This window comes from Patella vulgata, chromosome 1 (assembly GCF_932274485.2).
Source record: "Patella vulgata chromosome 1, xgPatVulg1.2, whole genome shotgun sequence".
NCBI lineage: Eukaryota > Metazoa > Mollusca > Gastropoda > Patellidae > Patella > Patella vulgata.
Genome location: NC_065879.2, coordinates 83,200,894 through 83,227,386, shown reverse-complemented (window position 1 = coordinate 83,227,386; position 26,493 = coordinate 83,200,894). Strand labels below are relative to the sequence as shown.

The 26,493-nt window shown below is 36.6% G+C and overlaps 1 protein-coding gene across 1 annotated transcript; it reads left to right on the top strand.

Annotated features, from left to right (window-relative positions):
• The first annotated feature begins 3,834 nt into the window (after window positions 1-3,834).
• On the top strand, window positions 3,835-24,562 carry LOC126808541 (GTPase IMAP family member 4). Its single transcript, XM_050533380.1, has 4 exons — window positions 3,835-4,014; window positions 20,056-20,364; window positions 23,525-24,178; window positions 24,534-24,562. Exons 2-4 carry the CDS (start codon window positions 20,073-20,075, stop codon window positions 24,560-24,562), a joined length of 975 nt encoding a protein of 324 aa, XP_050389337.1. The 5' UTR covers window positions 3,835-4,014; window positions 20,056-20,072.
• Window positions 24,563-26,493: the final 1,931 nt, after the last annotated feature.

Here is a 26,493-nt window from a genome sequence, read left to right as displayed (position 1 = left end):
CCATTTCTGCCATTTACCCCACCACTGACAATATCTGACAGTTGTCACTTTTGATGCCGGTGACGATGCTGAACATTATGCAAATAAATTTCATGCAATTAGTAAATGCGCTGATCTTGCTAAGCTTTTGGGGTGAGGCGGTAATGGACGCCTTTACAATTAGAATTTTCCAACATGGGAATTTACTGATTTTGTCGATGGTCTAATAGCAGAAAAGCATTTGTTAATATTCTCAGCATGTCGAAAAAGGTGACATTTCTAGAAAACAATTCCACAAAGGTGAATTTTGTAAGTCGTACGGTCATGAAAACCGGAACGCACATTTTCCTGAAGATGTACTCACATAGACCTTCCATGAAAAGCAAGAATCATTTGCTTCGGATTTTCTTACCCCAGCTCACGTAAATCCGAAGTTCTCCCACCAGCCTACTACATGTCAAATGTCATTTGTAGCTGACAGTAATTGTGTAGTTTGGAGGGTCCACACATATTTGACATTTTGCGTAAAATGCAGGGAGCACAACTCGGGAACGAAAGGGCTTATACGCATTAAAATCATCCAAGATCTTTATACTCGTAACATGTGGCCGCTAGGATTTTAATTAATATTTTAATTAGCTAATTACTCAAAATCCATCAGATACAATGGACCCAATTCCCTATAAAACCGTCGAGAGTAAAAACCCAACCTTATCTCACAAACACGGGTCACAACAAGCATTACTTTGCTGACAGTGAAACATTGTCATAACACTTGGGTTTTTAAATCCCTATTGTTTGTCTGCAATGGAATGTTGGCCAATAGCGCATAGAATTCCAAATAAGAGAGTGGAAGAAAGAGGGTTTAACGTCCTCTCAACAGAAACAAGGTCATTTCGGGACTAACAAATGGTTCAATTTTATTTCAATAATTCGCTTGCGCGTAGGGGATTTTAGCAGTGAGAGGAAACCGGAGGACCCGGAGAAAACTCACGAGGCTGGACAGGCGACCCTAATCCTTGTCACCTACAACTGGGGAATCGAAACCATGCCAGTTGACTCAATAAGAGACCTTATGATACAACGCACACGCGCTAACCATTCGGCCATCCAACTCCCCTAATGTCAAATAAACCTTAGCTAGGGTTGTAAAATTAGCCACAGAACAAATAACACTATAAACAATCCTTGTGTGTCATACAATAATTCACCAAATTAAACAGGAATTAGCACATTAAATCAAATTGAATATTTATACGCCCACATTTTCATGTGGACGTATACTGTCGTCGCCCCTGTCCGTCCGTCCACAATTTGTTTGTGGACTGTCTACAGCTAGGTCACAATTCTTATCCAATTTTGACGAATCTTGAAATGTGGATACTCTAGAAGTCACAATTTTTATCTGATTTACATGAAACTTGAAAGATCTGGGTGCCTTTCGATATTTGCGCATATCGGACATCAACTTCCTGGATTATGGCTCCTGGTTGTACAAAAAATCCTCGTTTTTAGCTTGTGGTCGCTCTAGAGGTCACAATTTCGTATCTGATTTTTAAAAACGTTTAAATATGTCACCGTTTGACCCTAATGACAGTTAAGTTCCAATTTCGTGAAAATTGGATCGCAACTACATGACAAAATGGCCGCTTCGCGTACGCCAATAGTATAAAAGTATGTAATACCAAGGTTGTGGAGCCTCTAGAAGTCTCGATTTTTATGAAACTTAAACAAAATGTTTATATCCCGAAGATCGCGGTTCATGTAGATATTCACGCATATCGGACCGTAACTTCCTGGATTATGCCCCCTGATTGTACAAAAAATCTTGCAAATTGTGGGCGTAGCTTGCATGACAACCGCTTGTTAACAGATTAAACGTTTTATTAATATTTTAACGACCAAGTCTTGTGGACTATGATTATTTTAACATTATGCCCCGAATAACCAACACCTTCTTTGTGCTTAAAAATCGATCTGTCTTATATTTGGCATCCCCAATCATCTGTGTTAGGTTCCTTCTTGCGAAGATCGCAATAAACTAGATTGTAATGATAAGAAATTAAATATCTCATCGGAACACGAAAGTGTATTGTATTCAAATTTTAAAACCATTTCAATCGTGTGATGTCCGTCTGTGTGACATTAGTAAAATTCGTTCATATAGCAATATAGATACTTATAAAATGTTAGTCAGTGCCCTTAATGTTATTTCAACATCCAATCAAGTCGATGAATAAAATGATGTTTTATAGTGTAAAAAAGGTGATTGATCCTAACGAGGCCAACAAAACAATATCACGTAATAAATATTTATATCCACAAATAAAAACAAATATCACAGATGTTAATGAAAATACACAGGTTACAGATATATAATTTAAATGCTGTATCTCGAATTATCAGATTCTTATCAACATAAATATGTTTGGCACAATACTTGCAACTCTATACTATATGAAACAGGAAACCAATATATTTATTTTAATGAGGGTGCCACGTTGGCTAAATTTCCCTCATAGCACAATGTATGATGATGATGAGTTAGTTGTATTTTACGCCCGCTTCCACCGAGGTGATATCGCAGACAATGACGTGTTATGTGTACAAGGTGCATTAATTTACAGTGTATGGCGTATGTCCGTCTTTATTAGCCTAGTCGGAAAAGGACAATAGGGCGTTACACCCCATTTCATTTCATTAATAATGAGGTAATTGGTTTTCTGCCGTGGCATCTTACATAACAGACATGTGTTAGCAAAACTTACAAAAATCTGAAGGAAAATAGTTTGTCAGGGATTTTAATAAATCAAAAGGTTACTGTATTATTCGTTTTAAAGATGGCTTTATCTAATGAAATGTATTTGTTACACATTTAAAATACGTGTTTTAACTTTATATTAGTGGTGTAAAAGTTTCAATGCGACCCATGGCAAACTTTAAAACCATTATCCTCAAATTGATTTATAAACAGCTACATAAATTGCCAGGCATGTATTGGAATCGTATCAAAATGTAAGTATCATATCTTTTATATGCAAGTAACAACCCATGGAATAGTTTCATACTGTTCATTGTGGCATGACTCAAAACTTGTGAATGTGATACAGGACAGTATTTCTTATAGATTTAGTTTTGTTCAAAACATTCTTTACAAGATATGTTGACATTGATTGTGACGCTAACACTGCTGGTGGATTTATTTGGTAACGCATATTGAATTATATTGACATTGCCTGTATGTAGCATTTATATGGCTTATTGAACCCTTTAGAATATTGACTTTCAAACTGTGAATTCTAAGGAATGAAATACGTTATTGGAGAAGTTATAAAACCCATTATGCGTTTTAATAAAACTTATAATTTAATTGCCTTCAGTTTGACTCTAAATTCTATAGGCTGAATGTTATATTATTCTTCCCTAGACAGCCCTATTTAAATAAGAAATGAAATGAAATGAAATGAAATGGGGTTTAACGTCCTACTTTTCTGCTCCTAACCTGGGCTAATGAAGACGGGCATACGCCATACAGTGTGCTATGAGGGAAATTTTGCCCGTGCAGCGGCGCTACGGCCTACTCTTATATCGAATTCCAACTGCCAAGGGATCTTTTACGTGCACGCCAATGTGTACACGGGACCTCGGTTTTTCGTCCCATCCGAACGACTAGACAGCTTTCCTTGTCAGCCCCTCCGTCCTGCATCACTGACAAGGGAGAACCACGCCGGAAAATCTGGATGAACTTTCTCGGCCAATGCAGGGATCGAACACCCGACCTCCAGGCTAGCGAGCTAGCGTCTTACCCACTTAGCCACGTGATCCCCTATTTAAATAAGAAGCATTGGTGTTTTTGTATAATGGTGGGTTGGGCTGGTCCACTGTTCTAAACAATAAAAGACAAAAATTGTTTTTGTATAATAAAAAGATTTAGTTATCACAAACCAACGTCCTGGTAAAATGTGTCGGCCGTGTTCTGTGTGGAATAAGAATATTACAACCAATACAAAATAAACCGGGAAGATTTTGGTAAACGTAAGTATCATTATGAATTTTATGTATGTCTATATACTAATCTAGCTAAAACTAAAATGTGTAAATCAGGGGCCTGTTTCACGAAATTTTAACTAAGATAAAATCCAAATTTTAGTAATTTGATTGGATAATATTAGATTGATTTTAGTGCTTAGCCAATCAAAATTGAAGTATCTACTAAAACTTGGATTTTATCTTTAGTTTAAATTTCTAAAAACAGGGCCCAGTTGTTTTTGTGTAATATTTTTACACACTGGTTGGGAAATTAATTTATTCCGATTAAATTATGCCTTCGTACAGATCTAGCTTAATTGTTCACAACTCGTCTTATCTATCTTGTTCATTTACATTAAAATTTAGAGTATAATATAATAGGCTGAGTAATGTTGGTTTGGAAATTACTTAAATGAATATATAATGATATTTTGTTTCTAATTCATGACGTCATGTTATGTTTTAGGGACATTTAAGCAATAATTATGTTTTGTGGGATCAGCTCATGCTTTTCGATTATTTGTTAAAGAGATCTGCTTACTTAAAGATACATTCTGTAAGATTGAGATAAAGAGCTGGCCATTCTTGCTATAATAGCTCAAAAATAGATAATGTAAAATGAAAATATTGAAAATTCCATTCAAATTACTTTATTCTGAGCCATGTTATCACTGTTTGTAGTTTTGACAACATGTGTGCATCGTGGTAACCAGGGTACTGGTATATTCGTACCGTGGCAGATAAGGGACATGCAATTTTTTTTTTATATAATTTTCGCCTAAGACAATTTTGATATGATTTGTTGGTTTTTTTTGTTTTTTTAATAATTTTAATTCCCACCCAACTCATTTGTAATATAATTTGTTTTTTTATGATTTCCACCCAAGTCAATTTTAATATAATTTGATTTTTTAAAATTTTCACCCATGTCAATTTTAATATATATTTTTTTATTTATAATTTTCACTGAAGTCAATTTTAGTTTCCACCCAAGTCATTTTTAATATTATTTGTTTCAATAGTGTAGATAGGCGAAGTTGTTATTTGTTATCTCTTTTCAACACACTGTCCGCTGAATTCGATGTCTGGATGTTCGTTGGCTATGATGGGTGCATCCAGATATCAAACCTGGGTCCCTAGTACACATTAGCGTGCATCTAAAATAACTCTTGACAGTTGAGATTTCATATAAGAGATGACTTATTTTGCTGTCCGAGCAAAATTTCCCTTCTGGCATACTACATTCATTAGCCAAGTCGGAGTAGGACGTTAAACCCTCATTTCATTTCATTTCAATGGCCTATCCACACTAATCAAACAAATTATATTAAAAGTGACTTGGGTGGGAATTAAAGTTGACTTGGGTGAAAATTATAAAAAAAACAAATTATATTAAAACTGAAACAAATTATATTACAAATGGCTAGAGTGGAAATTAAAATTGACTTGGGTGAATATTTAAGAAAATAAATGATATTATTTGTCGTGTCCCTTATTATGCAGCCACCGTATATTCGAGACTTATCCTCGCTTTCCAATCCATTCTTCACGTTTTGCTTCATCTAAGTTAAGCACATATAATTCGTTCACAGATTTACCTCTATTTAAATTTATCTATGCATTGATGACCTAAAACTGAAGTTTAGAGTAGCCCTCAGTAAATTTAGATGCTCATCGCATTAGCTCTGCATAGAAAGAGAGATTATGTAAATATTGTACAATGAATACGTTGGAAGACGAGTACCATTTTTGTTAATTTGTCCTGCATATAATGCCTTAAGAGAATTGTATTTACCATCTAAGTATTATACTAGTCCAAATATCTAAAAATGTGTCTTTTGATGTCGTCAACTGATCAAAAACTTATTATATCTGCAGCTAAATTTATATATTTCGCTTTTGCTCAACGTACATCATTACCTTCCTAAACTTGAAAGTTAATTTTATTATATATATAGTATTTATTGTTTGTGAATAACTATTATTATTTTTGTTTTTTTCTTTTTAATTACACATCTTTCATTTTGATTGTATTATTGTATAATTTAAAGCTATAAGTTGTTTAACTTAATGCTATATGTAATAAAGTATTATTATTATTAACCCTTTATTATTTTATTACTCCCTAAACGCTATTTGCGATTTACACAGCTTTATTTTTTCCTGATTTTAGAAATTCTCATCATAAATCTAACCTTATATTCGAAAGTCAAACTACCAATTTTAGAAATTCTCATAAATCTAACCTTATATTCGAACAATAAACTACCAATTTTAGTTTTTACTTGGCTCGACGCATAATTGTGGACTTGGACTAATGAGTATTAAAATTAAAGACATATATCGAAATAACGGATTTAGCGGAAAGCCAGTCATTATGAATTAATCGCGCACAATTTAATTCTTGATTCTGTCTTCCGCCCTAGATCCGGAGACACCTTTAATTCTTTATTTTATTCCCTATTCAGTTTCCTTATTATTTCTGATATACTTAAAATGTATAAACCTACTCCCAACAGGCCCACTATAAATCCAGTTTTAACACTTTTATCCCAGATCATGTTAACCCTGATAAAAAAAATATATCTAGCTAGTCATATTACATTGTTTATAAACCTGTCAATCAAAACTTCATAATGAATATATTTGTTTTATTATTATTCAGTTAAATTTTAAACAAGTATCTTATTTAATTTTAATGTTTTAATCTTATATTAAAGTAGCTAAGTCTCTAACTCAATATCATCCAAAATCTTCAACATTGAAAAGGCAACGTGAAGTTGGCATGTTATTCGGGATTCGGGATTCGGCAATACAACAGGTGATTGCTGGAGATGACTGCAAAGTGCACGCCAACAAACCGGCCAACACCCTATTCGGTCGACAAACGGTCGTCTCCTTGTTAGTCGGTCACCCAACGTTCATTTACCCCTACGGTCGGGGGTAGCGAGGAAATGGTCGGATGCAAGGTAGGTCGGTCTCTTTTAGTGGCGAATCCCGAATAACGTGCTGGCTCGTTATTCGTTATTGGCAAATCCCGATTCGCAAATCGCGAATCCCGAATAACGTGCCAACTTCACGTTGCCTTTTCAATGTTGAAGATTTTGGATGATATTGAGTTAGAGACTTAGCTACTTTAATATAAGATTAAAACATTAAAATTAAATAAGATACTTGTTTAAAATTTAACTGAATAATAATAAAACAAATATATTCATTATGAAGTTTTGATTGACAGGTTTATAAACAATGTAATATGACTAGCTAGATATATTTTTTATCAGGGTTAACATGATCTGGGATAAAAGTGTTAAAACTGGGGTTTAACGTCCACTCTACACAAACTAGGTCATTTCGAGACTAACATATAGTTTTAATTTTATTTCAATAATTCGCTTGCGCGTAGGGGTCTTTAGCAGTGGGAGGAAACTGGAGGACCCGGCGACCCTACTCCTTGCCACGTACAACCGGGGATTCGAAACCACGCCAGTTGACTCAATGACAGGCTTAATGATACAGCGCGCACGTGGGGTAGAGAGGAAATGGTCGGATGCAACGTAGGTCGTTCTGTTTTAGTGGCGAATCCCGAATAACGAGCCAGCACGTTATTCGGGATTCGGGAATACAACAGGTAATTGCTGGAGATGACTGCCCCGTGCACTTTAACAAACCAGTTAGCACCTTATTCGCTCGACAAACGGTGGTTTCCTTGTTAGTCGGTCACCCAACGTACCCTTGCCCCTACAGTCAGGGGTAGCGAGGAAATGGTCGGATGCAAGGTAGGTCGGTCTGTTTTAGTGGCGAATCCCGAATAACGTGCCAACTTCACGTTGCCATTTATTTTGGCCACGTATCTTGCCTTTGGTCTTGCTGTTGTCCTACATGGTTTCTGATTTGGTGTTATTGACCTATACAATTGTGACTGTGATTGATTGAAAAGGCTGAGAGACACATTGTCGCCAAAATAAATTAGTATTTATTCTTCCATTTACATTTTTAAATTTATTATTCTATCCAGTTACTAAATGCCACTAGAGGATTATTCTATCAAGCGATATGTCAAACATACTGTAAAATAGATGTATATATGTTATAGTTAACCAGTTGAAATAGTCACTATAAAGCCATAGATGTTGGCAGCCACCTTTATTGTTTTGTTCATTTACCTTGTTATAATCTACACAATCCGATTAAAATACAGATCTATAAAACGAAATGTTGAACTATAAAAAACGAAACGAAATAGGATCTGTGTTTTAATCAGATTACAATCTACACCAACAAAATTGAGTTTAACGTCCTCCTTTTTTGTCCCAACGGGATAATAAAGACAGTCACTCGCCATGCACTGTTCTACGAGGGAAATATTGCTTACCCTGTTTCAAATTCCAACTTAATGGGTTCTATAACGTGCAAGCCAACATTTCATCCGATCCCTCTCCAGGATGTTCATTACCAGGCCGTCTGCCATGAAATTAAATCCCGAGGATCCTTTTCGTCCACTACCAGGACCTTCTGGTGGGTGAGGCAGAGGTTCAATCCTATCTTCAATAACAGCCAGTGGCTGTAAACATTGACACATTATTTATCCCACCGGCGACTGTAACGTGGAAAATCTTTCAAACGTAACATTTAAAAGTCGTGACTAAGTATTATGTCTAAAGTCTATTACGTTCATGGTCGCACTACTCGCCAATACTTTCTTGTCAGACAATCGGGTCTGCAATTATCGTGAAAGGAGATTTTAGTTATCGTGTAATGGATCACCGGAAAGTGTTTTCCTTTCTATTGCTCTTTGAACATATTAGGTATTTCCTGGCACAATCAAGCGAATAAAAATAACCGGGCTACTTACGGATTCCTTTACACGTGAGTCTCTGCTATAGACAACATCACCAACCCTGTATAAATGATAATCAGTTATCGTTACGGATTCCTTTACACGCGAGTTTCTGTTTCAGAAACCTTGATAGAGAACCGAGAGTATGTCTGAAGGTGGTGTTGTTCTTAGTGTTTAACGTACGCTTCCAACGAAGGTGGTATCGCGCTATTATCTTAGCGTACGCGCAGGGGTCTTTCCTGTGGGAGGAAACAGGAGTACCTAGAGTAAAACCATGAGGTTGAGAAGGCGCCCCTATCTCCAAGCCACATACGCTCACACCAGGTTGTTATGCAATTTTCGGCCTATGACGGCCCACCAACACGTACCAATTGAAATGACTGTAATATATTTTAGTGGGTATTTGATCAAAAGTAATTTCCTGTTCACTGTACTAAGCATAACACTGGGTTTTATTCACAATTATTCTGTTGACCAGGGAACCTCGAACCAGTTGGAAAGAGAGTGGCAACTAGCCAACGCGCACGCGAGAATGGGAATCGGTCTGCAAGGGTTCCCCTGTGACGATGAAGAAATACAAATTGCCACGTGGGAGATCGTGGTTCAATTAGGCTTCGATTTTCGCATGCCCTCGACACTGGAAAACGGTGACTACGGTTAAGGCTAAAAGCTAAGTCCCATTAACCCCAACATCTCGTGAACTATGACGAAGTCTGCATAGTACCTTAGTCTTTAGCTCTAACCCGTTGACTACACGGAAGTAACAGAGAAGCAAGGCGGCGATACAGAAGAAAACGACAGCTACGGGGTAGGGGGTGGGGTTTGACAAAGACATCCACGCCAGCATAAAAGGATAACGGGCTCCGATGTGCACAGACGAAGCAAAGGGGGGATTCCGCCAGCCAGAGTGGCCTTGTCCTTGTCTTTGGCCTTGCCGTGTGGAAAAATGGCGCGTGAAAAATGAATATCGCAAAGAAAGGCATCGGGGAAGTCAAACACTGGACCTTCTGCTTACTAGACTTACGCTCCTTTTGTCCACATATGATATAAATGAAATGAAATGGGGTTTAACGTCCTACTGTTTTGCTCCGAGCTGGGCTAATGAAGACGGGCATACTCCATACAGTGTGCTATGAGGGAAATTTTGCCCGGACAGCGGCACTACGGCCTACTCTTATATCGAATTCCAACTGTCAAGGGATCTTTTACGTGCACGCCAATGTGTACACGGGACCTCGGATTTTTGTCTCATCCGAATGACTAGATAGCTGTCCTTGTCAGGCCCTCCGTCCTGCATCACTGACAAGGGCCACATAATTATGCCTGCAAGAATAATGAGGGACGGGGTAGTGTTTGTAAACGTAGCTCGTGCAAAATATCATGACGTCATCAGACAATAGGCAGATTTGTGATTACCGACCAGTCTACCGTAGATGGCGGAAAAGTTTAACTTGAAGGAAATGTAGACCTGTTTTGTTAACAGATTCTGTACGCCCCCCCCCCCCCAAAAAAAACCCTCCAGAAAAGGGTGGTTTGTCATTTACATAAGGGGCAGCATAGGTCGATGGAATTTCGCTTTATTCCTATTAGAGATTCAACTTCTACAATATTGTAGTTTGCAAGGAATTCCCGTATCCCTCGAATCACCCTCAGATGAAATAACAGTAGTTCGGGGAAACCTCCAATTTGAAACATTTCCATGGTATTTATAATACGTATATTTAGCTCTCACACTTGAAAACATGTATTTTAAACCAGTCCTTAACGTGTCCGGGTGGAATATTAAGTAGTATATCTAATAAACTGAAGATTATTTTACACGCATCGTGACCTCTAAATGTCTTTACGTCAATAAAATACAAGGTTTTCAATAAAAAATATGTTTTAACGTTGATCTTGCTATGGTAAAAATAACGATTATTTCTTTTCAGAAATGAAATGAAATGGGGTTTAGCATCTTACTGTTCTGCTCAGACTGGGCTAATAAAGACGAGCGTTCGCCATGCAATGTGTCATAAGGGGAAAATGTGCTTTGACACCGGTGGCACCCCTACTCTTACTTTAAATTCCACCAGTCAAGGGCTCTTTTACGTGCACGCCACTGACAAGGGGAAGCCACACTGGACCATCCCAGGGAACTTTCTCGTTCTACAACAGGAACCTCCTGGTTATCGAACGACGTTACTGTTTCTTCTCGCGTTGTTTGACGAACGGAGATGGATTCACACGTAACAAACACGTTGAAATATTGTGTTTGAAAAAAAAAAAACATTTGTCACAACATTGAGAGCGTATAAGGTTTCGAATTCCTGTATGAAAGAAGAGTGTAATATGAAACAAGTACGATCGTACTATGGACCAGGAATGGACCATCTTGTTGCGTGAAATTTAAAAACCTGATTCACTAAATCGATACCGAATTTTTCAAAGAAGCATGTCAATTGTCATGTTGATCGGGCTTGAATTGGCGGAGCCTTAGGCTTTGTCGAAGAGCGTCACTCCAAGAACAACAAGATGAGTAACGATTAGCGAACAGTTCCTGGTCCAAAACTACATGTTATCATGGACTTATTTATGACAGTAGAGTGTAATACCAATTGAGAACAAATAGCCTTTCAACCGATGTATTCGATTGTGAATAAATGAATTGAGGTTTGACGTTCTACTTTTCTGTACCCACAGGAGTCTGACCTACTATCCGTATATATATGCATACACCATGTCCAACCAGACAATATATAATAAAAAAGAACAGAAATGCAATGCCTGTTGAAGACTCGATTTTACCTGCTCTCGCTTCGGCTCGTTTTTTTTTTTTGAACAATTCGTAATGTCAGGCAATCAAACCTCTGTCGATTTACTCAGATATGTTTTTTCTTCAATCTAGTCGTTTTGATTTGCATTAATACTCCCACAAAACGTTATCATAGCCACTTGTTTCCAATATTTACATTACTTTCGTCCATTTCCATTTTGTCACTGTTACAGAAGGTTATATATACCAGTGGATATAATTAGTTTAGTTATCTACTTGTATAAAACTTTCTGTAACATGTTTCATTGTATCATTGCTTGATAACGGTGAGAGTGTCCTCATTGAAACGTTGCAGTTAATAAACCTAGTGAATGCTATCCATAAAGTTGTCAGTTTATCATGTAAAAGTAAAATGTATTCCCTGAGAAAAGCTTTCGTCAACTTTGACGGTGCATAAAAAATAAACACGGTAATGGTGGTTGTATTCATGCGTGACAAACCCGCTTACATATTTGTAATGACTACAATTTTGTCCTATGCTAAAAGAACAAGTTATAAATGGTATGGTAAAGGGTTAACATGTGTTAAGTATAAGCAGTATGCTAAAGAAACATGTTATAAATGGTATATATTGAATGTCATTTTTGGTTTCCCACTTGTCACCTTGAGATTAACCTGTAATAGGACTATCAAAATGTTTTTTAATCCAACCGGTTTCTTCCCACTGCTAAAGACCCCTACGAGCAAGCGAGTTATTGAAATAAAATTGAACCATATGTTAGTCCCGAAATGACCTAGTTTTTGTCGAGTTGACGTTTAACCCATCTCCATAAATGTAATTGAAATGTAAATGATTTTTGGAATGTAATTAATTACATTTTAATTACTTTTGAAATCTTCCATGACCATACTTAATGAAATGGGGTTTAACGTGCTACTGTTCTGCTCCGACAAGGCTAATGAAGACGGTATTACTTAATGAACTGGGGTTTAACCTAATACTCTTCTGCACGAAGTGGGCTGGGGAAGACGAGCATATGCCATACAGTGTGCTATGGGTGAAATTGGGCTACTCTTATTTTGAATTCTAACTGTCAAGGGTTCTTTAAAGTGCACACCAACTTGTACACCGGACCCTGATTTGCGTCCCTCCACACTACTTGACTCAGTTCCTTGCCAGGCAGGCGGATAAAATGTTCTGCCAACAAAACTCTAGCAATATCTGGGCAATAAATACACTGTAGGTATATTATGATAATCTTCAGATATAAAATACACTACATTGTGAAATATTAAAAAAATATGTCAAGTATACACAGATTGTTTTTCACGATTTTGACTCACTGGGGCTGAACGAAATGGTGTGTTGGTGGTTAACTTGTATCTTATATAATGTACATATATAGGGTTGGGGGACGAATGGTTAGCACGTGCGCGCTGTATCATACGGTCTGTCATTGAGTCAACTGGCGGGGTTTCGATTCCCCGGTTGTACGTGACGTGACAAGGAGTAGGGTCGCCTGTCAAACCTCGTGGATTTTCCCCGGGTCCTCCGATTTCCTCCCAGTGCTAAAAACCCCTACGCGTAAAAGAATTATTGAAATAAAATTGAACCATGTATAAAAGAAAAAAATATATAAAACGATCTAACTCTCAGTTAATCATATAAGTAAAATTCAAGTATTAGAGAAAAAAACACTAAAATTAAAATTTTGGCTAGTACTTTCATCGTTATCAAACGAATCGTCAGGCCATTTTAATGCGTTACTATGCTGTTACAATAACGTTACGTCATAACAGAGGACAATGACTATGTGAAATATAAAACTTAAAACGAAATAACATTAATTAAATATCAAACATAATTAAAATAATCACCCCTTCGCATTCAAAATTGGGTTATATTTAGCGATAAAGTTGCTTTCTTTTGTTTCCAAGAGATCATTATCACTAATATTGAGTTTGTACAATGACATTATTTATGAATAGTCCCAAGACGGACGAAAAGTACTTTAAAATGTTATTAAACCAGTGTTGAAATCAGTTTTTTGTCGGCATACCTTTTATCTTTTCATCGTTTACCGTGAAACAAAGTAGTGCAGCTTTACGGTTGTACATGTACTAATATTTTTGTATATATATATATATATATATATATATATATATATATATATATGGGGTTATCTAGACCCTAAAATGTTCTGCCAACAAAGGGCAATAAATAGGTATATGACACTACATTGTGAATTATAAAAAATATGTGAAGTATGCATAGATTGTTTGTCAAGATTTTGACTCACTGGAGTAGAAAGAAATGGTGTATTGGTGTTACATGTGTATCTTTTATAATCTACGTATACATATATAGGGTTATCGCGACCCGACTTAGTTCATATGCATGCGGTTTAGAGTTAAAAGTGCCCCCCTCCCCCGGAGCCTAGGAAAACAATAAAATTCGTATACAGAAGTTTTTTTAAGGTCAATGAAAAAGATTGAATAGACCGAAGTTCATTTAATACCCTTTGAATTCCAGTTGAGTTCAGGGATATGGGTGACCACTAATTTTGCACGAGGATCAAGGTTCAGTGAGGCCACACAAACTAATATTTATATTGCTGTGGTCGTGGGGTTAGGTTGTGTGGAAGATGGTAGAATCGATTACTAGCATATATCTGAACCACGGTATAATGTTAGGTTGTGTGGACGATGCTAGAATTGATTACTAGCATTTATCTAAGTCACGGTATATGACATATTTCAAGCTTTTCTATGTTTAAAGAAATACTTTCGATCAGCCGGCCAAAAATCATCTCAGCTATTTCTTCCTTTCTTAGACTTAGCGCCCGCTTCCTCTGACAATGATATCGCAAACAAGTGTTCAATCTATAAAAACCTACATCCCTACAGAATGTTATTTTACAAATCTGAAGAGGTTAATCACAGTCCAAGCCATTCATAAAATGAGAGAAATTTCGCCTTGAAGTTGTACCCAACCAGGGGCATGTTCTGGAATTGAAGCAGCAGTGGGTTCAAAGTAGAGGGAACATCAAGTTTGCTTTAGGCGTAGGGGATTACCGGAGAATTTTGTAAAATTAGAAGATCTGAGGCAATATTTCTGTAGGAACTTGTACAACGGTGGATCTAAAGTGGAGGCTCAAGTTCAGGTTTAGTTTATTTGCGGAGAATGTTTTAAAATCAGAAGCTCTTAGACAACATTTCTGCTCATTTATGTTTTTTCAGGGTTTTTTTGAGAAAAAAAATATGCTCTGCGCGAGCGAGATAGAGGAGGCCAAGACCTCTAGACACGCGCCTGCCAACTCTAAATATAAGTACAACTCAAGTCCACCAAATATAATTGAAATTCATCACATAGTTCAGCGGAAGACATCGAAAATGTCTAATTTTGTCCCTTTAAAGACGTATTATGTAAGAGCTAGATCTGCCTATTGCAGATCTTTATTTAGGTTACAAAAGTTATATAAGCTATTATTTAGACATTTATTCACATGACCCGTCATCTCGGGACAATCGAATGGCGGAGACTGAAACGGATTTAAACATGGTCGCGATTTAATGATTTAATTCAAATGGCGAAACGAGGTCAAGTCTCGAATAAAAAGTACCGTTGTTTATACAATAATACACACTCTATGCCACATCTTGTCATATCTTCAAACGGTGATAACTTTCCTAAGAATAGAGTAATTTGAATGAAATTTTCAATATATATTATATATAGCAGGTCCAGCATGTGAAACTCATCGTTTAAGCAATTTGATAGACATCATACTTCAACCTTATATTAAACATGTCAAAAGTCATACTCGAGATAGCGTAGATTTTTTGAATAACTTACCCCAAAATGTCCCACAAAACGCTATCCTAGTTACTTTCGATGTTGCAAACCTTTATTCTAATATACCACATGTTTTAGGATTAACAGCTGTAAAGCACTGGTTATCCAAACGATAGAGAAGAACGTTTTTCGGAGTCATTTATATTAGAAAGCATCGACTTTATATTAGAAAACAACTGCTTTTATTTTGATTCTAACTATTAGAAACAACTTATTGGCGTGCAATGTGTAATAAATTCTCACCCTCGCTGGCAATTTTAGTCCTTGGATATTTAGAATTAACCATTGCTACGAAAGTAGAAGAAACATTTGACTTGGAGACCAGAATATATTTCGAAAAACAGTGGCAACGATACTTAGATGATTGTTTCTTCATCTGGCTCCAATCATTTGATAATCTCCTTTTATTTTATAACATAATCAATAATATTCATCCGAATATCCAATTTACAATGGAAATTGGTACAGATAGAATACCATTTTTAGACATAATGGTAATCAAAAACAGGGACATTATTGAATCTGATATATATTATAAAGATACTGATAATAAACAGTATCTCGAATTCAATTCGTGTCACCCTAAACACATAAAAACGGCTGTACCATATAATTTGGCCAGGCGTATCTGTGCCATCGTGTCTAACACAGTAACTAAATTTCAAAGACTACGGGAATTGAGAGAATTTTTGCTAGCCCGCAAATATCCCTCCAAATTAATTAATGACGGAATTCAAAGGACTAGTAAAATACCGATAACGGAATTAAGGCAGGTAAATATAAAAGATACAAATCACAATATAATTGCATTTGTCACCACCTTTAATCCCCACAATCCTAATTTCTCCAGCTTAATTAAAACACGTTTTCCACTACTTCAACAAGATAAAAAATTGATACACAAACGTTTATCCCGTCAAAAAGACAACCTAAAAACCTTAAATGGACTCAAACTAGCAATTATTTGCCCATTGACTTCAATGTTAAATGACTGTAACATCACAGGCTGTAGCTTTTTGCTCAACATTCCGTTGGTTCCAATCTTTATAGGCACAATGGGGACAACATTTGGCAATCTCCTCATCATAATTTTGTAGGGGGTTGACCGTTTAGATTTTTTGCTACACGGATTTGAAGTTGACAGGGGTGAAAATCTCACTTCCGACACAATGATTGCTCTGCAGAAAGACACTTTACACCCCCTATCCCTCCGCTGTAATATCATCAGTATTACCCAAAACTGCTATGAAATTGCAAATTTGATCCCTTTTCTCCAATTCTAGACCAAAAAGTCAACCCAAAAATGCAGGAAGAGGGGAGAAAAAAATTAAGGGAAAAATTGTCTATATATAACTCCCACTACATTCGTACTAGTCTTAGTCCAAATCACTGTGGAAGAGATAATTGTGGCACGTGTAGAGATTTAATTGAAGGTAAATCATTTATATTTGACAGTGGAAAAGAATTTTTTGTCAATGAAAGTATGAACTGTAAAGTAACTCATGTATTATATGTCATAAAATGTAGTGGCTGTGCCGAACTGTACATCGGCTGCACGAACAAGTTACAATACAGAGTAACGGTTCATAGACAACATATCAGGGAACCAAATTTAAGGAAGATCCCTTTAAGTGAGCACCTTGATATCTGCGGTAAGGGCTGGTTCAAAATATACTCTTTCTTTAAGATGCCGTATTCAGATCCCATGAAAATGAGATTGAAGGAACAATATTTTATTGGCAAATTTAAACCCAAATTAAACATTTCAAAATAATTACAATATTATGCTATATTATCTACTTCATTATTATTATATTATTGTATGTTTATTCTTCCATGACGTCACGTCATTTTTATTGTATGTCTTGACAAGCTCAGGCGAAACACGTAGACAATTAAACAATAGAATATACATTCTTTAGGCATTTTTAACCTTTATTTTTTTTCTATATTAACACTAGTACGGTTTTAACTTCAAACATCTATTGATATATATATAAGCTCTTTATCTAAATCTTACATAAAGCATCTTTAAGATCCCTCTATCCATACTTTTCCAATCACCTTCATTTGCACGAACCCGAATAAACATTTTCCAAAGCAACATACGTATAATATTTGGTTGAAATCTAATGAGTGATTTAGGAGAAGAAACTGAACAGAAGTAAATGATACAGACTTGCACATTGAAAGTTCCATTTCTCGGTTCTTTGTGGTTGATCGGCCACGCCTGAACAAAGCTGAACACACACTTCAAAATCTATAAAATTTGCGAGATTTAGGAACACCCAAAAGCCGAAGATGTAAAAATTAACGGATCGACGAGATAATTAAGCCCTTTAGAACTGGACTAAACGTTACGTAGCATTGCTGTCAGGCCAAAACGACCCTCCTATACACTGCAGGACATATGCCCGTCTTCATTAGCCCGAATTGAGCAAAAAAGTATGAAAATGAAATGAAATGGGGTTTAACGTCCTACTTTTCTACTCCGAACTGGGCTAATGGAGACGGGCATACACAATACAGTGTGCTATGAGGGAAATTTTGCCTAGACAGCAGCACAACGGCCTACTCTTATACGGAATTCCAACTGCACGCCAATGTGTACACGGGATCTCGGGTTTTCGTACCATCCGGACAACTAGACAGCTGTCCTTGCCAGGCCTCCGTCCTGCATCACTGACATAGGGGAACCACGCCGGAAAATCTGGATGAAATTTCTCGGCCAATGCAAGGAACGACACTCGGCCCCCAAGCTAGCGAGCCAGCGTCTTACCCACTTAGCCACCGTGACCCCCACAAAAACATATGACGTTAAACCCAATTTTATTTCATTTCATATATAGCAACATGCGAAGAGATATACGACTCTCACTTTAATTACAAATACGTAAGACGATATGCAGCATCAGTGCATAAGATTATATAATGTGATTCACCTGAAAGGTGATATATATGCAGCATAGATCTACATTCCAGTTAAACCAACTGTATCTTTTCATTTTTAAGTCTTACATGAAGCTGAATAAACTATATGATTTATTGTAATGGATGGTTAAAAGTGTGTAATTAGAGACTATAATTTGGTCTTAATAGAAATAATTATATTAATGTATTTACGGTGGAATAGGGTTGCATAATGAGCTCTAAAATCAAGGACGTAAGAAGATCACACTATGGCGACACATCTCCTTGGTTACACAAAGAGATTCATACACTAAGATAACATTATATTTTGAAATTACAATACTCAGTATGGGGGGGGGGGGTATAATTTATTGTGCAACATTGTGATTTTAAACAAGACAATGCATTCCATTCTACACTACAAATAAGCCATAACAAGACATCCCTCTTATGTCCCTTCATTTTATTGTACATTGTATATAGAACTTTTCACGCCAATTCAATTACATCCAGATATTCAAAGCGTGTTAAAATTATATTCCTTTGACAGATGCTATGTCATTAAATGAGGAGGGGAGAGGGGGTATTTAACGTCCAAATACGGGCCATATTACAAAATACATGATATTTCATACCATTAAAAAGGTCCAAACTCATTTTCAAAATTGTAAAATATTTTCTGACATTCATATTTACGTTTCTTGTTAAAGCAGATATAAGGGAGGGGGTATTTAAAAGTCAAAATACGCGTCATAATACGAAATTCCAGTTATGGTATAATGATTCACCGGAAAGTAAAGTCGCAGTCATCGAGCGATTTTGCTCATTGTAAATATGTTTGCTCGTTTCTCCTTTGTTGTATGGTGACTTACTGTATGCCATGTTGATTTCCGCTCATGTCGTTATATGTTCCGGTTCGATGAATTTCGAGAAATGTTTTTTGGAGAAATGTTATTGAAGAAATGTTTTTGGAGAAATGTTTTCCAAGATTTGTATTTGGAGATATGTATTTAGAAATTTATTGTTCGAGATTTATTTTTCGATGTATGTCTTTGATGAAATGTAAATGTAGATTAGTTTTTTGATTTACTAAAATAAATTGTATCTTTATATTAAAATAAAATTAAATTAAACAAAAGTACATTTTACAAATCTGATATGACAAATGTCTGATTTGTAAAACAAATATTGATTTTAAGATACAAATGTTAATTTTAGTGTACAAATGTCGAAATACGACAACAAATGAAGAAATAAGAATTAAGGGCTATGAATTAACAACTAAGAATTAACAACACTGAATAAAGGGCTGTTTGGTCTTCCATACTTAATGTCCCACTGTTCTGTATAAGGGGAAAATTTGCAACTGCAAAGTATTTTCTTACATGCATGCCACTGTGTACACGCGACCTCGTTTGTTCGTAGGCCTACCATCCGAACCACTATACGCTGTCCCTTGCCCCCTGTCATGCGCCACTGACAAATGTGTATGTGGTGTGTTAGGGAAGGGTGGGGGGTCACGTCTTGTTCATTGAAAATATAATATAAATCGCATCCAAATCCTTATTTTTTTGTTGTTGATGAACCTCACAGTTGCATTTCATTCTCGATGGGAATTTTGAAAGGTTAGGGGTTTAAACAGGCGTTTAAACAGGCGTTCTTTAATCCAAGACCTTTATCTTTCAGGAAATAAAACTAGAACAATGGCGTCTTCTTCCGGCAATTTCACAATGCCCTTCAAGGACTCGGAGAGAATTCAGCACCATTACGACTACTTTCTCGAGAGGGTGTTCAATCCCGGTGACCTGATAACCACCTTATTCTCTAAAGGTGTTCTTGATCTCGACAGAAAAACCCGTATACTTAATACAGAGACCGGTAGACCTAGAGTAGAAAAACTACTGGACATCTTAATGACAGAATGTGGTGACTGTTATCAGATATTCCTAAAGGCTTTAAGAGAAAGGGGTTTTGGGCCGATAGCAGATAAATTAGGTAAGATATCATTTGCAGTACCCATCCAAACAATCATCGGATTAACATAAAGGAGTGATCGGATCACAAATCGAACGTAACTTAATCTGGATTTAATTGATTTATTGTTATTCCCCCTGCCTATAATGTTGGTGTGAAATGGCCATCAATCTCATTCGTCCGCTCGTCTGTCCTCTTCGTTTCCAGAATAGAAAACGAACAAAGTTAACTATTTTTATACAAAATTATTTAAACTCATCAATCCCGTGTTGAAGTGATGCCTTGTATATAATGTCTATTTTTATCTGCATACAATTAGACTTAGTCTGACCTTGAAGTGGGTCTCATTTCCGGATCGGATCTCAAGAATGATTTAATATTTCTTCCTTTCTACACACATCTCCTATAGTTGAAGTGGTGTCTTTTACCATTCAATTTTTTTTAATTTCCGTTTAAATGCGTACTGTTTAAAATATTTGTGAAGAATGAATTCGCCTTAAATCCGTGAAAGCTACATTCCTGAGAGTTATTCCCCTTTGTTCGGAAATCTATATATATATATATAAAATGAGAGAGGGAGTGAAATGGAGTTAAACGTCCATTCGACAAAACTAGGTCATTTCGAGACTAATATGTAGTTGAATTTTATTTCAGTAATTCGCTAGCGCGTAGGGGTCTTTAGCGGTGGGAGGAAACCGACGGACCCGGAGAAAACCGACGGGGCTGGACAGGCGACCCTATTCCTTGCCATGTACAAGCGGGGATTCGAAACCACGCCGCTTGACTGAAAGACAGACCTTGTCATCAAATGCGCACGCGTTAACCATTCGGCCACCCAAACACCCTATATCTAAAAAGATGTGTCTATTAAAGATCAAAAATCGTTGTGCTCGGGTTTTTATGCGCCCACATTTTCACGTGGACGTACATTGTCGTCGCCCCTGTCCGTCCGTCTACAATTGTTTGTGGACATTCTACGGGTCACAATTCTTATCTGATGTTGACGAAACTTAAAATTAGGTTTATCTCCAAAAGATCTCGGATGCTTTCGATATTGGCATGTATCGAATCGAAACTTCATGGATTATGGCCCCTGGTTGTACGAAAAATCACGTTTTGAGCTTGTGGACCCTCTAGAGGTCACAATTTTGGACCGATTTTGATGAAACTTGAAATGCATGTTTATAACTTAAAGATCTTGGTACATTTCGATATTTGCGCATATCGGATTGAAGCTTCCTGAATTATGGGCCCTGATTGAAAGAAAAATCGCATTTTTCAGCTTGTGGTCCCTCTAGAGGTCACAATTATTAAAAAACCGTTTGAATATATCACCGTTACATCGTAAGGTTGGTTGAGTTCGAATTTCGTGAAAATCGGACCAATACTGCGCAACAAATTGGCCGCCGCTTGTACGCTAATATTGTAAAAATATGGTATATCAAGGTTGTGGGCCCTGTAGAGGTCACAATTTTAATTCGATTTTGATGAAACTTGAAATGCCTGTTTATAACCCAAGGATCTTGGTTGCTTTCGATATTCGTGCATATCGGATCATAACTTCCTGAATTATGTGGCCCCAGAGGTCACAATTATTATCCGATTTAAAAACACGTTCAAGTATATCGTAAGTTATATAAGGTTGAGTTCGAATTTCGTGAAAATCGGACAAAAACTGCCAGACAAAATGGCCGCCTCTCGTACGCAAATAGTGTAAACATCTGGTATATCAAGGCAGTGGACTCTCTGGAGGTCACAATTTTGTGTCGATTTTGCTGAAACTTGAAATATATCTGTATAACCCAAAGATCTTGGTTCCTGAATTATGGCCTTTGATTGTTCGAAATATCTTTCTGTTTAGCTTGTTCTCTATCCATCTCTTGCAAAATGTGGGCGTATCCTGCCTGGCAGCCGCTGGTTTGTCTTCTCTTTTCTGTTTCGCACTATTTTGCTTTAATGGCGAAGAAACGTGTAAAAATAGCTTTTTATAAAACAATCAGACTGTCAAAATGAACTAAATGCCTTCGCATGTAGAAACTTTGTCAGTACCATCCTCATGCTTCCAAATTTCGAATATGTAGTTTCAAATAGCCAGCATCAAGGCAATATAATCACAATTTCCGAATTTGGATTAATGGAAATGTGAGAAAATCTAAGAAAAAAATATTTTTTTATTGAAAGGGTGATTACTTTCGATCATTATTATTTAGAAGTCGCAAATTGAAGCCATGGTGGCTTAGTGAGTAAGACGCTGCCTTGCTAGAATGGATGTCGCGGGTTTGCTCCCGGTGTTGGCCGAGAAAGTTCATCGGGATTTCCGGCGTGGTTTCCCCTTGTCAGTCGTGTAGGACGGAAGGCCTGACGAGGACAGCTGTCTAGTTGTTCGGATTGGACGAAAAACGGGTCGTAGAAGATCCCTTGTCCTGGCAAAATTTACCTCATAGCACACTTAATCGGTTATGTCCATCAGTCCAGTCGAAGCAGAACAGTTGGACAATAATCCCTGTTTCAGATCATTCCATTTTTATTATATGTTTATTTTAGAATACATACCCGTTATAAGGAGTAAACCCATTCGTTTTGGGGGTTGGTGTGGCCTAGTGATCTAGAGAGTCGTGTTTCGAGCTCTAACTGGCCGGTCACTTCTGGCTTGCATTCGTGGTTTCGATCCCTAAATTGAGCATCGGTGGTTGATGTGGACGCCTTCTTCAGTTGACTCCGGATACTCCGGTTCCCCCACAGGAAAGCGCTAAGATAATAAAAATAAGACGACTTGGTGGAAGTGGACGGTAAACACTAATAGAGGATGATGATGAATCGATTCACTAGAACGTCCATTAATGCGATATGCAGGCTGTCTTTTTCTTTTCAATTGTGAATCCAGTATGTAAATCTAAATCATTCATTATTTCATTCCAAATCTAATCATCATCTAGGAATAGTTTCAATTAATTTTCTAAATATAATCTGTAATACAAGCCATCATTGCTATCTTTGTCTTTGTTAGGCAAACTAGGTACATAACGGATGATGAGGACTGTTGGAGGGGGTACTAGTCTTCTTCCTACCGACATTGTATAATCTTGAGTTACTTCAACCCGTCTGTTCATGTCCCGTTTATTCCCAATTTTACTGTTCCAGGTGAGAATAAGATAAACAATAACCCTTTATTATTTTACAGGTGAACAATCTCCTGCACATATCAGAGTGGCACTCATTGGCAAGACTGGAGTTGGTAAAAGCCACTTGGGAAATTTACTTCTACATAGAGATTGTTTTAAGTGCAGTAATTCGCTTCATTCGTGTACATCAGTCTGTTCAAATGGAGAACGCGCTTTAGATGAAGATACGAATTTGATCATCGTGGATACTCCAGGTCTTTTTGATACAAGAGATAACAATACAGAAACGGTTAAAAAATTTCTTTCCATCTTCAAATTTACTGGTATTCACATATTTTTAATGGTTGTCAAAATTGATGTGAGGTTTACAGAAGAGGACGAAAATGCCCTGCGGTCTCTATGCGACGTGTTTGGCGAAGACATAAATGACCATCTTATTGTCATAATGAATAACCAGAGCCAGGGGATCAAATCCAAAGAAAACTTGCTTCCTGAATTACCGACGTCGTTAAAAGATATTTTAGATCGTTGTAAATACAGATGTTTAGTTGTAAATTATGTTACTGATGTCACGGTCGATGGTAACGAAGAGATCGAAGCCATTATAAACACTATACAATCAACCGTTACTGGAAACAAAGGACGCTCTTATACACATCAAATGTACAAGGAAGCTGAAAAGGCATACACTGAAACATTTGAAAAACAAACATGTGATTTCACGAAGACAATTAGACGACTTCAACGTGAAAATAATGAGTTGAAAAAATCTAGTCTATCAACTATAACACTACCAAAACCTAAACCAGAAAAAACTAAATACCAAACAGGTTCGTTCCGGAATTTACACTGTTTAATAAATAATGTGGGATTTTGTGATAGATGAAGAATTGACTAGTTGTCAGATCAATACTACCTGTAGGAATTGTTGCCTCCGCCTTTCGAAGAAAGCAGGGGACTATTAAAATGGGTTGGTATGTCTGTCTGTCTATCCGTCACACTATTTGGGGCACTAACTCTCTTTTTAATTGAGATAGAATGTTTAAACTTGGTGTATGTGTTTATTAGACCAATTCTTTGATGGAGTCCGAAGATGAGATAAGCAATTTGATTGCTTGGTGCTTTGGGACACGATAACTTTAGTTCTTATTAATTGAGAGTGATAAAACTTGGTGTATAGTTTCATGACATCACAATGTAACCCAGGTATCATTTAATCTTCTGTATCTAGCACTTCTTTCTTTCACAGATGTTTAATATCAAATTTGTTTGAAAAAAATTCGTAAAAACTGATTAAAATCACCATAAATCGTTTAATTTGTACTTCTGTCCATTTTAAAGCTGACCATTCAATTTTGATAATGAGTGTCCAATTTACAAGTGTTTAATTTCTAAATCACTGTTAATAAATAAACAACCCAATTGATTAATGATGTATAATGATTAATTTTTGTACAGTGGTCAGGAAATTGAACACTTGTAAATTGAACAATCATTATCAAAATTAACCAGTCAGCTTTAAACTGGACACAAGTACAGATTAGAGCTGATGATTTTTGGTGATTTTAAACGATTTTTACGAATTTTTAAACAAAGATTTGATATTAAACGAATGTGAAAGAAATTAGTGCTAAATACACAAGATTAAATGTTACCCAGGTTACAGTGTCAATACCTGTTCGATAATGAACATTTTCTGCTGAGAGTAAGCAGAGCGATAAGCAATTTGATTGGTCCAGACTTTAGAACACAATAATTTTCCTTCTAATTGAGGTAGAATGTTCAAACTTGGTGTAGGCGTTCATTAGTTGAACATTGCCTGCTTACGGTAAGCAGAGATAAGCGATCTGGTTGATGCTTTGGGGCACGATAACTTTGGTTCTAATGAAGTGAGAGCGATGGAACTCCGAATATAGATTCATTATATCATTACCTTGACTAAGTTTGATGGCGAGAATTTTCCGCTTAAGCATTTTGATTGGCCAAGACTTTGGAACATAACAACTCTACTTTTAAATGAGGCAGAATGTTTAAACTTGATGAAGATGTTCATTAGGTGAATGTCTCGACTGAGTTCGATGATTAACATTTTGAGCTGAAGCTAAGCAGAGCTAATCAATGTCATTGGTCGATGCTTTGGGACAAGATAATCTTGATTCTATCTGATAGAGAGTGATGAAACTTAGTGATTGTTCGATACTTTTGAAAAAAAATGAATGTGCGATTAATTAATACGTGTCATCTATTTATTTTGGGATTTCGGTGGGGGACATCCGCCTCACTGTTGGCTTGTTTATATATGAGGTATAATCAAGACACTACCTGCGCCCATACAACAATGTAACGAATGCATGTTCATACTAAAGCAAATTAGTACTGTTACTATTATTTATCAAATAGCTTTTACCGAGAAATCATCTAACTAAATTGAATTGTCTGTACTTGGGTGGCCACTCTGTACATTGGAAAGGGGGGCGGGGTGAAATTTTGGCTTTAGCCTTTAGCGGTCAAGCAACGCATTAAAACCAACCGATAGATGGACAAAGCATGGAGGCATCGTAAAATCGAAGATGGTCGTCAAATAGCCACAGCACGACATATCCTTTCATAGCATTTCAGAAATAGCATTTGGTGTACCACTTATTCTCTTATCTTATTTTTTGACGTCTTTAAACTATTATAGACACCAAAATTGATACCCTAGCATGTACGGGCGGTTTATATAGAATTTCACCCTTCCCTGTAAAATGGCATGAGAGCATTAACTTTTTATAGCCAAGGGATTGTAGCTTCAAACTTTCGTTAGGGCTAAATTCCACAAGGAAATCCTAATTTGCTTTTACAATGTTTGGTCTGGATGAGTATGTATTCGTCGGTCAGATAGAGTGACACTTTTGTTTTGCTTTATTTTCATTATTATATCATTATACTTCAATATTCAGGTAGAAGAATATTATTAAAAATTTTCCATTTCGTTTCTTTAAAGATGCCGAAAATTTACTTCATGATGCCGCAAGTAAGCAGTTTG

What these genes read in the sequence shown, in the direction of transcription:
- LOC126808541 (XM_050533380.1), top strand. Translation starts at nt 20,073, where the DNA reads ATGGCGTCTTCTTCCGGCAATTTCACAATGCCCTTCAAGGACTCGGAG. An exon ending in GCCGATAGCAGATAAATTAG is followed by an intron (nt 20,365 to 23,524) that starts GTAAGATATCAT and finishes ATTATTTTACAG; the next exon opens with GTGAACAATCTCCTGCACAT. An exon ending in AACATTTGAAAAACAAACAT is followed by an intron (nt 24,179 to 24,533) that starts GTGATTTCACGA and finishes TGTGTTTATTAG; the next exon opens with ACCAATTCTTTGATGGAGTC.